At 35.5% G+C, this 12,962-nt stretch overlaps 1 protein-coding gene across 11 annotated transcripts in view; it reads right to left on the bottom strand.

Moving 5' to 3' along the window:
- The window catches only part of RALYL (RALY RNA binding protein like), a 421,742-nt gene that overhangs the window by 11,251 nt on the left and 397,529 nt on the right, over positions 1–12,962 (bottom strand). For all 11 annotated transcript variants that reach the window (XM_080579001.1, XM_080579003.1, XM_080578998.1 and 8 more), the window contains one exon: positions 10,334–10,512. In XM_080579001.1, the coding sequence (XP_080435127.1) occupies positions 10,334–10,512 (179 nt within the window). The remainder of the gene's footprint in view (positions 1–10,333; positions 10,513–12,962) is intronic.

Raw genomic sequence — 12,962 nt, 5'->3', positions numbered from 1 at the left:
CAAAATAGTGGACTATGGTTATTTTATAGTCTGCAAATGGTGCGTAATCATCTAATAGCTGAGAAAGGATCAGCATAACCCTGCAAAGAAGAAGCAGAAGAGAATTTAGCCTTTTGATTCTCTGTTTATTGGGCCAGAACACAACTTACTCATTCTGAAAGAGATTATAAAATTGTATTGTACTTTTAGTAATGAATAGCAACAACAAATTCAGATACACGTTTCAGCATAACAGGCTGGCTAAGATGGCATTTGATTAATTTCCAAATCTTCATTTTGGCAGACTGAGCTTGTTTTATTCCTCACTGGTTACTTTTTTCTTGAAATGGCAATTACAGTCCTATCACCTTCTAAATAATTTCCCTTTTCTGAGGTCCATAAATACCTATGTACAGATAAATTCAAACTGCCTTTCATGTTTTTGATATTAATCATGCAGAAAATCTTCTTAGTAACATATTTATATTTTCTCAAAAAAACAGAGACCTTTTGGAATAATTGGGTCACTAACTGCAGTGGCTCTGTAATTTGTATTGAAAAAAATAAAAACATTTAAAGTTTGTGTCTTTTTATATGGAAAAATAAAAATCTTTTGGCTTTTCAGTGCTTACCCCTGTTTACTTGCATAAAATCTCACTTTGGCTTGCAGATGAGGTTCGATAGAAAAATGTTTCCTCTGAGGGTTTTTCATTCAGCATTCCTGAGGCTCAAGCATACTGATAAAGCCTGTGAAATGAGTGTTTTCTAGGGGAACTAAAGCTATTTACTTTCAAAGACTGACACACCAGGAAAGAAATGTGTGATTCATGACAATTGTTCACTTTCAGTTATATCTAAGAATTTGAGTTTTATGCTGATAGACTCAAATCCATAACCAAACACAGATCCAATGGCTGGCTTGAGTCCTTGTGGAGGATTTCAATGTGCTAGTGAGAACCTGGAAAACACTAGTGTTCCTTTCCCTATCTCTCACCACTTTCCCACTGTGCCTTGTACTGCTGTTGTGATATTCATGCTAGATCACGATTTGGATGCATGTTCTGCCTACACAGGTCTGGGGAACGTTGGTCAAGAGTGACCCAAAACCAACAAAATACCTCTCACAAGTTGCCAGCATTACATTGGTAAAAGTAGTCAGGGGTGGAAACTGAAATCAGTGTTCATATATAAAGTGAGTTACTTAAATTAAAAATGGTGTTTCTATACAAGCCTCAAGTGATCTTTTTTAACTAGCCAGTCCCACCCTCCCCTGAAAGGGGATCTAGGTTTGCTTCTGGGAGGCTGTCCTGGTTTCCATACTGCACTTAAATACTGACTCTATGCTGTTGTGAATTTTAGGTTATCTAGGCAATATCTGTGGAGATAATTCTGATTTACTTAAATAGAATAAACACAATCAGACCACTAGTAATAAATATTAAGGTCAATTAATTTATATCAGAGAGGAATTCAGCTCATTTAGGCAAGTATTTTGTTTACGTGTGAGATAATTTTTGTCCTGGTCTGACAGCATTATTTGTCTCTGAAACAATTCAGAGATTATTATTATTATTAATATTTGGAAATAAGTGGAGGTAAAACATTTGGTTTTGACAGTTGAAGCTGACTCGTTAAAATTAAATATTTTGATGTCCTAAAACCAGCAAGTACTGTAACTAACTTATTTTTACCTAAAAGCTTAAGATAAAGATAAAGCCCTGCCAAAAACAAAACAAAACAAACAAAAAATTAAAAAAATTAGAAAAACAAACAATCAAAAAAACACAAAAATCACACATCCCAAGCCTAAAACAAACAAACAAAAACAAACAATAAAACAAACTAAAATAAAATGAACACAAAATATGAACAATAATTATCTGATAATGGATAAATCTACTGTCAGTCAATGCACTGGGTCAGTGAGCAGCAGAGTCCACTTCCCCCAAAATATAGAAAGCATATGAGCTACCTCTTCAAAACACCAGTCCACAGGAAGCTGGCACATGAGCTTAGTGGTGCAGCAATAACAAAATTATTTTACATATCGAATGTATTGTCAAGATGTAACACATGCTTGTGTTTCCAAATAGACATATTGCCCAACTTCTGGGAAGCTGTAAATACCACATACCAGCCAGTGCTCTGCATTGAGAGGCTTTTCAGCTTACTTTGAGTTTTGAGTTTACTTAGTACTTTTGAGTTTTCTGAGCTTTTGAGTTTACTTAGGACTAGTCTAGCACAACATTGAGCTTTAACCAGCCATTGCTTCCGTTTGCCTAGGGTAGGCTAAATACCACAATTCTGTGACCAGTTCTTACAATGTTTTTGAGGGAGTAAAGCAAACAAAACCCCCTTGATTTAATATTTATTAATAATAAATAACAATAAATATTTATTTATTGTCTCAGATTTGGTGCACCCTATTTAAAAAAAACTGCTGCACATAAATGCACTTCAGTGGGTTGGATAGTATGTTGAACACCACATGCAAGATTTCTTGCTCTTGCTGTATGTTCCCTGAAAGCTGCTTGCAGGGTTTATTAATGTTCACTCTGATGGACCTGAAGGGACCTGTCTGCAATTACCTTGCATACCTCAAAAAGAGAGGTTGTGCTAATAATTTTTAGCAGAAAATGCTGGAACATAAATGATTGAAACTTCACTCGCATTGGGACTGATACCAGGGTGCAATGGAAAAGTAAAGCAAATTCATTGAGGAAATTGAAATTGAGAAATAAAATCTGTAATTTTCTTGACTGGAAAGCATATAGTCTTTATTAGTTTATAGTATATCTTTGGGGAATGTTTCTTTCCCACTTTTTCACTGTATGGCTGAAGGCACGCATTGATCTGACCTCAGAAAGAGGGTCTGAGTCTACATGTACATTCTGTCTGCTGAACCACACTGGCACAGTGGTAAAGCTGAGAATGGGACCCAAACTTCTTGATTCCCCATCTTTTTGTTTAAAAAGAGATAAACAGAAGAAACAACTTTGCTTTCAAGCTGTTTTGCATCAACACTGTAAGATTCTAATGGTTGCAATTAAATTATTTGCATTAGAAATGTTTTAAAAACTTTTTTTTTTTTTTAATTTTAATTGAGAACTAAATAATATAGAGGAAATGCAGAGGAATAGATATGAAAGATGAGGAAATTATTTTGCTCATTCATTTTACAAATATGCAATTACAGGCTGGAAATTCTAGTAGAAAGAGACACAAAGTGTGTTATAACAGTGTTTGCATTCTCTGCGGCTTCCCAAGTGATATCTAGGGGATATGATGTAAATAATAATTAAAAAAAAAAAAATTACTTAGTCATTCAGGAGCTACCTGAACCGTTCAGGTTAAAACCCTGAACACCACTTAGGTAGTCTTCCTCTGAGAAATCTACTGCTAGGAAAAATGGGAAGGAGGAGCTGGTGGCAAGGCCTTTCCAATGACTCACTCATACAACAGTGCATGAACAACAAACAAGTCTACTGTGATATTGCATATATTAAATGTAACAAAAGGGCATGTCAGGAAGTTTCTTACAATTTTTGATTTCATGACATGCTTTTATTACTTTCTCCATTTTTTCAGTCACAGGTTATTAGATTTACTGCAGCTTTGGAAGGTACAACACATTAGTATCTGTCAGGTATGCTGCCCCTAATGACTTTCTTAGCTTGCTCAAGTACAAACATCTTACATCGATATTTGTCAAGTGAATACAATCTTTTACCTATTCATTTGTCTCAGGAATGAAGAACTTTGTTTCCCCTGATACTGAAAGCAAGCTTTCAATGAAGTCCAATATGTTCAGTGCACCAAAAAAAATAAATTTTCTTGGTGTCAATAACATTTAAAGTAATCTAAATAAGATTTTTGGCATGATCTTGCTTCAGCCATTAACATTATTTAGAATTTTAATCTTTTTTTTTTTTTCCTAAGTAGTACTTTATATAAGTGCATTCATCATGTTGCTTATTGCTAGAAAAGCCATTGATCTTTTTGACATGCTTAATCAGCCTAATTCTACTGATAACAGAATAACAGAAGACTAAGTCTGGCCTGCTCTGATGCTATTGGCAAAAAACAAACAAACAAACAAACAAAAAACAGGAAATGAAAAATCCAATTTGATTACAATAATAAATTAAATACTATCAACCCTTTCAAATAATCATGTATTTGGTCAACCTTGTTATTCAAGATATGCAGAATAGGATCTAAACTACATTATCAGTCAAAGTTTTATTCCTTTTCTATAGATCTTATTCGACTGCTGAATATTTTCAAGAATTCTCATGTTAAGCAATGGAATTAAAGGAAGCTTCACTGTTTCAAACAGATTTGCTACTAAATTACTTTATTTTCCTTTAACTACTTTTAGGAGGGAAAATGTTTTTGAAGAGGTTTAGCCAAAGTACTAGTTGCTTCCATAGATTTAAATGGATTTTGCATCAATTCCCATAAGAAATGTGACTATTATTATATCACAACGTTTTCATTTTTGCATAATGAAACTCAGTACAGCAAGAGGATTATCCTGATTTTTATTTTTTTTTCCAATGGCTGTTTCTAATATTTATGTTTGAAACATGATTCTCTATCAGACTATTGAAACAAATTTTATATAGATTGAAAACATGAAGTGCGTAGGTGGGAAAAAGGACAGGAATAAGAAATGGAATGTCTTTGAGAAGCAAATGTAACTGAAGTATAGTTACTAGAAAGGGAACTATAATTGATGTTGAAATAATGGCAGTAAATCTGCATTGTGACCAGAAGTGGGCTCTGTACATTTTGTTTCTGATATAATTTAATGTAAATGCCTCTCGAGACTTCTTATTAGCGATGACTCATTAATGTGGAACTCCAATCTAATGCTTGTGTAGCTTCATAATCTTTAATGTTACCACACCAGCATAAAATCATGATGTTGCAAATCTGAATATATCCTTCAAATTCCAGTCAAGTACTTACCAGAGTCTGCTCTGAATTATGACACCATAAATCTACTGTATTTGAAATCAGTGGAATCATGTGGGTCCACCAGAAAATGCTGTTTGCTCTGCTGAATGCTTAACTTCTGAACTACCACTGTACAATTATTATTATAGTTATTTATTATGAAAGGCTGACAGTTTGATAGAAACTATTCTTCTTTGGAAATGTAATATAAATATGAGTGCTTGTGTATTATTAATTCCAATTAATTGGTTTGTTGGTATTTTATTAAGCATTAGCTGGAAGTGATTTTTTTTTCCCCCAAATCTACAATACTTCAGGCTTTCAGCTGATTAATCAGATGCCACCTTTATTATTTACAAAGGTATTGGGGTAATAAGTTATAGTTTATTTTGAGCCAGTGGTTCCCTGATGATTGATTAGTGCCATTTGAAACAAGTTCAGAGCAGTTATACGAAATGCTCTGGGCCAGCTGCTAATTCGGCAGACTAAGGAAACCTCCATGCAAGCTAATTCATGCTTTTCCCACATGCTGTCCATCATGCCATATACTGCTAAAGTTAATTGTAGTGAGGAAAAGGAACTTGTTTTACGGGTGCTGAGGCCAGCTGCTCCTCAAATATCAAAATGGGTGTTGGACTATGCTGCAGTAGTGACATTTCTGCTCTGTTCTGTCCAACCACAGGAATAAGAAGAGGTTACTGGTTTTCCTTCCCACCCCTTAGAATTAAAAGCTGTGCTAGGCACCTAAAAACTGCTTGATATCATTGATGATTTGTATTCCCATGATTCATTGCCTATTTGTGATCTATGTGTGAGGGGATTTTTGGAAATGTGAAGATTCTTTTTCTTTAAGGCAAGACTGGAAACTACAAATATGTCTTGCTTTCTTCACAGGGCTGTTGAGGAAAAGTTTAGCTTAAAAGCACTAAGAAAGGATGTGTTCTTACTAGAAAGGGAAACAAAGATTTTTAATTTACAGCAACTAGAAGCTGTTTGACTTAGGGAGAGGAGTATACAGCTTGATGCACAGGTCTGGCAAAATCTTGGATAAACAATTACTTTTTTTTGTCTAAAAGAAGCAAAGGAAACAGATATGAAATTTCCATTGACTCCAGTTATCTCTGATGGCTAGTTAAGTGACATGAACTGTAAAGTAACCTCAGGATCTACATTCCTAGTTAGTGATTATTTTATATATATGAAGCTGCAATGTATTATTGCATGCCCTTGTGCAAGAGGCAATGGAATGTCAACATGCAAGAGCATGTGGGTGAAAAGCATATTACGGTCTTTCACTGAGCAGTTTGAAGTACACTCTTTGACTCTATCAATTTCTGGCAGCCTACCTATAGATAGCTGGGTCATGTATCTGAAATCACCATTTAAAAAACTCTTCAGTATGTTAATGTAGCAAAAGTAATGGGAATTATTTTAAAAAGATCCTCAAGTTGGAGTGTCTGCAGCTTTGGAGACACTTACTGAGACATATTTGTGGGCAAAGAGTTGATACAATAGGAACTTTCCCAAGAAGTGCTGTTTGATGACTATAGAAGGTACTCAAACAAGGCACGTCTTGAGTTAGAATTCAGATGGGCAATCAAGTTATTGTGGCATAACAAATTTTCACACTTCAGCTGAGCCGTAACAACTGTTTTGGAGTGTGTCTTTAGTCCATAGAAAATGATAATTCAGGGATGAACAACATTCTGATCTGAATGCCGGATGAGAAAGTTGTACAGTTGTTGAACATGTTGTGTTTTACGTGTGTAGTGAGGCAGGCAAATTAAGAGGCTAAAGCCTCCTTAAATCCTTGCCAGACTTAACTCAGACTGCAGGCTAAACTACTTCACATTTCTTTACAGTTGGTCTAGGCTGAAAGCAGGTATGAAGACAGCTGCCATCACTCAGTTAATATGCAGTAACCTGTTCCTTCAAATAGACTTAGTGTGAATTTAGAGAATGGATCCTACCACGTAAACCCACAGGATACATCCTGTCAGAGTGCTAGTCACTTTCTTTGCGAGTGAAAATTAGAAGTTGGGAAAGAAATATATTTTTGAGTCCTCTGGCCCAAAGATGCCGACCCACACACACACATTCAGAGATTCCAGTCTGGCAGCATCTGGACTCTAGTGGTGGGATTGTCCTTCTTGAACTTGCTTTTGCTGACAGCCTTAGGGCTGTTCTCAGGGAAATATACAAAGGAGTAATGTGTTTGGCAAAAGGAGTCCTGCTGTAGGATATTGGCAAATGGTTTGGTAGGAGATTCTCAGCTAAATAAATAGCACCATAGAAAAAAAAAAAAACTAATTTAAGTAAAGTTGCTGTCTTCCTCTAAGAATATTTCTGAGACTAGTGGACTCATAATTGATTTTTGATGCTGAACTGAGTTCAGAACACTAGCTATGCCCATTACAAATGTTTTTCTATTTGCTTTGCTGGTCTTAATGCAGAAAGAAGAGTTTTTTTCATCATCATCCTAAATCCCTTTAGCTTTATATTTGGGAAAGATATATTTCATTAAAAATGCCCTTTGGAAGAGTATTTCTTATTCTGAATCTAAGGTTATGTTTTCACACATGGAAAGTTTGTCCTATTTGTTTCACATTTAACATTTTTCATGCTATAAAAAACTTCTTTCTTCTCAAATAAATTGCAACTGGCTCCATTCCAAAAAGACACATTTTCTATTAGTCAGCTCTTCTGTATTCCTAAACAACTTAGTTTTCATGAAACAGGAGAAAAACATCTGTTAGGACTTCATGTTTTGTAACAAGCCTATCTATCTGCTTTACTTCTTACAAAACAGAGAATATTGCCAGATAAAAAGGCCCAGAAAATTTTCAAGCAGAGTGAAGCCCCACATTTTCTTACTGGGTATTCACTATATATTATAATATATATATATATATTTGATAGCTTTCTTACTGAATTTCTGGTTATTCATCTATCAATGATTGGAGTAGAAAGTAAAAGTTCTAGGAACTGGCCATTAGATCTACATAAGTATATGTAAGTCTACTGGAAAACATGTTAAATTACAATGTACATCATAGCCTACCAGCTTCATATTATAACAATATTGGTAAATACTGCCAAGTATCTGGGTAAAAACTATAGGGGAAATGCACAGTTCAGTTTATAGTTATGCATCCATACAAAACACCCATTGCCTGAGATTTCTTTGAAGTAATTCTCCATAGAGTAGTTTTTTTATCTCATCAATAACATTTATTCATTCACTGATCTTCCTAGACTTAAAAAAAAAAAAAAAAAAAAAAAAAGAAAGATAATGTTATTATCCCATCTTAGCAGGAAGAAAAACTAATGCGAAGTGGCCTCTTCCAAAGCTTAAGGAAAATGGCAAAGGAACATGAAAAGCACAAGGACTTCATATCAATGGCAATCTGGATTCTAAGTTTTGAAGTGTGCAATGCTGACTCTTCTCAGCTATATGTCCTGGTGTTGGGATGGTGGAAGATGAGGCTGCTTGGCTGCTGCCGCCCTGGCACTGGAATGGGCTGCACCTGACTGATGTGATGCACATAAACCCTCTTCCCTGGCCTTTCCTTTCTACCACTGTACCAGGGCTGGGGGGACAACATTCATGAATGCTAAGGCACAAAATGAAGGATGCTACTCTCCATATATTGCCAGCCAACTCCACCACGCTCAGTGCCATTAAAGGACTAAGTAACAGCAAACAGAAAAAGTAGAGCTCTTTCCCTCCTTGCCTTAGATATGTGTTTCAGCCCTCTGAGATGGCTTTGGGGCAACATGTTGCATTTCCACTAATGCCAGAATGTAAAGCAGGGAAAGGCTTTTAAACTTGGAAGAAGCAGTTTGCAAGCGTGGCTATGCCAATTCCAGACTTCACTGCTAAAGAAGTCTTCCTGTGCTTTTGCTTTTTAGAAACTTTTCTGCCTAAGCCTTTGCTAGATGAATAATTTCTTCTGCATCATGCTTCATTATATACTGTAGATATATGCTAAATATGCTATACTCACAGAGTGAAATAACAGCACTGAACCATCAGAGGCTAATATACTGTACATTATCTTCCCTATTTATTTGTCTGCAGTAGGGAGTCTGACACAATTAATGAAAAACATACCAGTCTTCCTTAGCTGTGGTCACTCAACTGTTCATGTCACTTTAGCTGATCAGATATTAATCATGGTGGGACGTTATATTTACAACTATTTATTCATTATAAAATTTCTACTTCCTACAAATTCAGAATGGCAACTGCTTACAGAGGCCCCTAATACTTGTAGCGTATAACCTGTTCCTTTGAGAAGAAGTGATAATATCATCTATTCTTCGTTGCACATTAAAAGATGAGGAGATTCATATTGGTTTAGTTTCTCCTTGGAATAATGATATTCAAGAGTCATACAATCAAGAGGGTCCTGTATTGGCTAAAGGAACACAAACACTCAAATTAGTGGTAGGTTTAAATTGTGTTTGTAGTAAGCAGTACAAAATGCTGATTATTTACTTGCATTCTTACTCCACAATTGGTGTTGGTTCAGCTGGGCCCCTTGCTGACTGGCTCCTTTCAGCATCGCTGAATTATTATTATTATTATTTTTTTATTGTAGACATGATAAAATGTGTGTTAAAATTCAATCAGCGAAAGTGACATTGAGTAACAGAAGTGATTTCTGCTCAAAGCAGAAGAATGTGAAAGCGTAGAAGAGAGTGAGATAGAAAATGCAGTGTTTTGGAGTCCTGGTGTCTAAAACAATATGACCGATCTGTTCTTGTTTGTAATGAAGAAAAAATTATAAATCTGACTTTTAAATGTTTCTTTAGAACTTAGAAGTTTAACATCACGATGGGCATTTCATGATGTTACTCAAATGTAGGTTCATGCTGGAAACTCTTCAGCCAGACATTTATTAGGGCAAAATCCTTCCATAAAAAATATCTGTAGTTGTCAGTGCAGCCTGCAGTAGATACACATAGAGGACAGAGACTGGGGATTATTGAAGACCACATGGTTATTAACGAGAAAGTTCTCTGTTCTAGAATCTTATTTTGAAATGCTCCAGTTAAAAGCAAGCCAATGCAAAACAGAACAATACCCATGCTTTCCTTTCTCATCTACATTTCATTAAATGTGCAATCATAAATTAAAATAAAATTTTTAAAAAGTACATTTAATTTCCTTTCTTAAATCACCAAGTGTAGTAAAATATATTTTTCCTGTTTATCCTCAGAGGTTCCCTTGCTTAACAGATACTGCAGTGTATGAAGAATGTAGGGCTAGGTACTTGTTACAGAATATCACACTGCTGCTGTGACCTTTTTTGTTAACCAAGATCCTTGGTTCTCTGTGGTTACGTGTAGCAACTGTATAGACAGACATGGCATGGTTTTTCCTTACCAGCTCATTGCTGCCATCCTCATCAAAATCCTCCTCTATCCCATCAGTCATCTCTTCTCCATCCCCATCTGCATCTGGCCCTCCTTCAATAGGCTCTTCTGTAGAGTTATCTGCATTCTCTGATATGCATTCCTCTTGAATCAAATCAGCATTATCTTCCATTCGTTTCTTTTGAGCTTCTGTAAGGAAAACATACTCTATAGAGATTCAGTAACCTTCCCTATTGGTGGCAAAGAAAAGTGCTCTGAGAAAGAAACCTAAGTTTCCCATCTCCAGATGAGCGAGGTTTGTTAAAATCAATATGTCAATATCTATCAGGCAAATATGATAAAAACCCTTGTTTCAAAAAATTAATGCATACATCAGCCAAAGTACCGACATGCTCATTCATCCCATGCAGTGGATGAAGGTTTGCTTTACCAATAGATACAGCTTTTTGATTTTCTGGACTCTGCTTTGTCTTGGGAATCCAGTTGGCATAATCACCTTATATTTATTTATCTGCAACCAATGAGAAGTACACAGATCTCTGTGCCCTGAGAAATGAATGGCTGTTAATTGCCAATAAGTAAACAAGGATTTGCAGAGACAGACTGGTTCCTAGAATGGTTGGAGGGATCACAGTCTTATTCCTATGCACATCAGGAGTTCAGATGAAAAGGTTAATATACTCAGAATGAACACGGGCCAGAGAATTAATTGCAAGTAGCTGGATTACCAACGTCTTTTCAGTCTGATGGTGACAATACCCATCAATGATCAAATTTCTAGAACAGCAGCACTATTTTTTTCTTTATGAGATTTGACTGTTCTATAATTCTAGCTAGTGTATCACCTATCTCTTGTGGGACAACCAATGAATCTGCAGATTGCTTATGAAGCTCTATATCTTTCAGCTCCATGAATATATTATTATTTTATTTTAAATTATTACCTGCAACGTACAATATTCAAATCTCCTCACATTTTTCTGGATCATAGTCTTAAGCCTTAATTTGTTTTTCTTCTACCTCTGCACATTTATTTTACAACTTACTTTTATCTCCTCAGTCTTTGTTAATCTCTAATCCCTCATTTTCAAATTCATTTACTGAAGATACAGAATAATGAAGAATTTATCCCTTCATCACATACCTTCTACAAAAGGATTGTTGTAAATAAAGAATAATAAGTCATCTTAGATAACTGTTCTGAGAATAGAGTGGTCATACATATCAGTAGACGATTCATCCCAGAGTCTTACCTTCTATGGTGCTATGTATACAATACTGTGGTAGCTGCCTTATTGCAGAAGGAAATGTGGGTTCAGTCAGCTACGTCTACTACGTCTTTCCCCATCATGTTCTGAGATTAATCTGGCTGTGGTAGTGACAACTGAATCAATTTTAGTCAAGGGCTTCAAAAAGGGTTACTGAAATTGTGGACTTTATACATTTTAATGGAAAAACTTTTAGGGGACAACTGCTAAAAAATTTGGTCACTCTAATCATCTGAATAAGAATATAGACTGGGGTCTTCAGAGGAGACTAAAATACCAGCTCAGCATCTAACTCTTTTGTGCTCTTCTGAGAAACTAAATTTAAGATTTTACTTTTCAGCACCCACTTTTAAAAATCTTAATCTCTGATATTACAGGGAGAATATTCACCTCTAACAATTTTGTCATGTCAAAACAGTTTCTTATCCCTGGCTTTCTGATTGAGAATTTTACAAACAAAGGAGCTATTCCTATAGAGTCCCTGTGTAAAGGATAGATTTTCAGATTCCTTACATATTTGTTGTCAGTAAACTTTGACTACACAGATTTTCTTGTTTAAAGTGTTAACATAGTTTTTATTTTTTTCCTCACCAGTGTCAAATGTGCAATATTTAAATTTCTCTTTGCTATATTCATGCTATTGAAATTTTCAGGGATTGATAGTAATAAAAGACAGAACATCTACCATTACTATATAGAGATGCAGACATAAAACAGTGACTGAAGTATGCAATGAGATTGTTCAGTGTGCCTATTTAACCTGTCACATTCCTCCAGGTGTCTAACTTCTAAAATTAACAATTACTCTTCTTGCAAGTGATGCAAGCTTAAAACAAACAAACAAACAAATCAAAAAACAGTACAAGATGATGGCTTGATTTTTTTCTTTTGTGTGTTTCTCTTAACTAGACACAGGTCCTCTCTGATCCCAGGCTTAGTGAGGCCATACCTTCTGGCACAGAAAAGTAAGAAATAAAATTGCCAAACCATAGAGAAGGAAAAAAAATAATCTCACATCTGATGCTGTAAATGAAATTGTTCAGCTACTGATGTAGCTTTATCTTACACAAAGCTTTTAGCCGAAGAAACAATCATCTGTGGACTCATCCCACAGGCTACATAGCTCTCTTTGTCAGCTCAGGAGACTTAAATGGGGATCGTGGTATCTCTGATGTGTTTTTCCTCCTCATCCCCCTCCATCCCCCTCCTGAGATGCAAGGAACATGGGGGACAGCTTTTGCACCTGATGTTTTAAAACATCAACAATTTGAAAACAGATTTTAATTTCTGAGGAGATTATTCATTGCTTGTCTTCAAAAGGCATAAGAGTATGATTCAATACAAATCAACATTTTCCTCTTTCAGATGATT

The sequence above is a fragment of the Anser brachyrhynchus genome (genome assembly GCF_964034855.1).
Source record: "Anser brachyrhynchus genome assembly, chromosome: 2".
Classification (NCBI taxonomy): domain Eukaryota; kingdom Metazoa; phylum Chordata; class Aves; order Anseriformes; family Anatidae; genus Anser; species Anser brachyrhynchus.
This window is presented reverse-complemented; position numbering and strand designations above follow the sequence as displayed.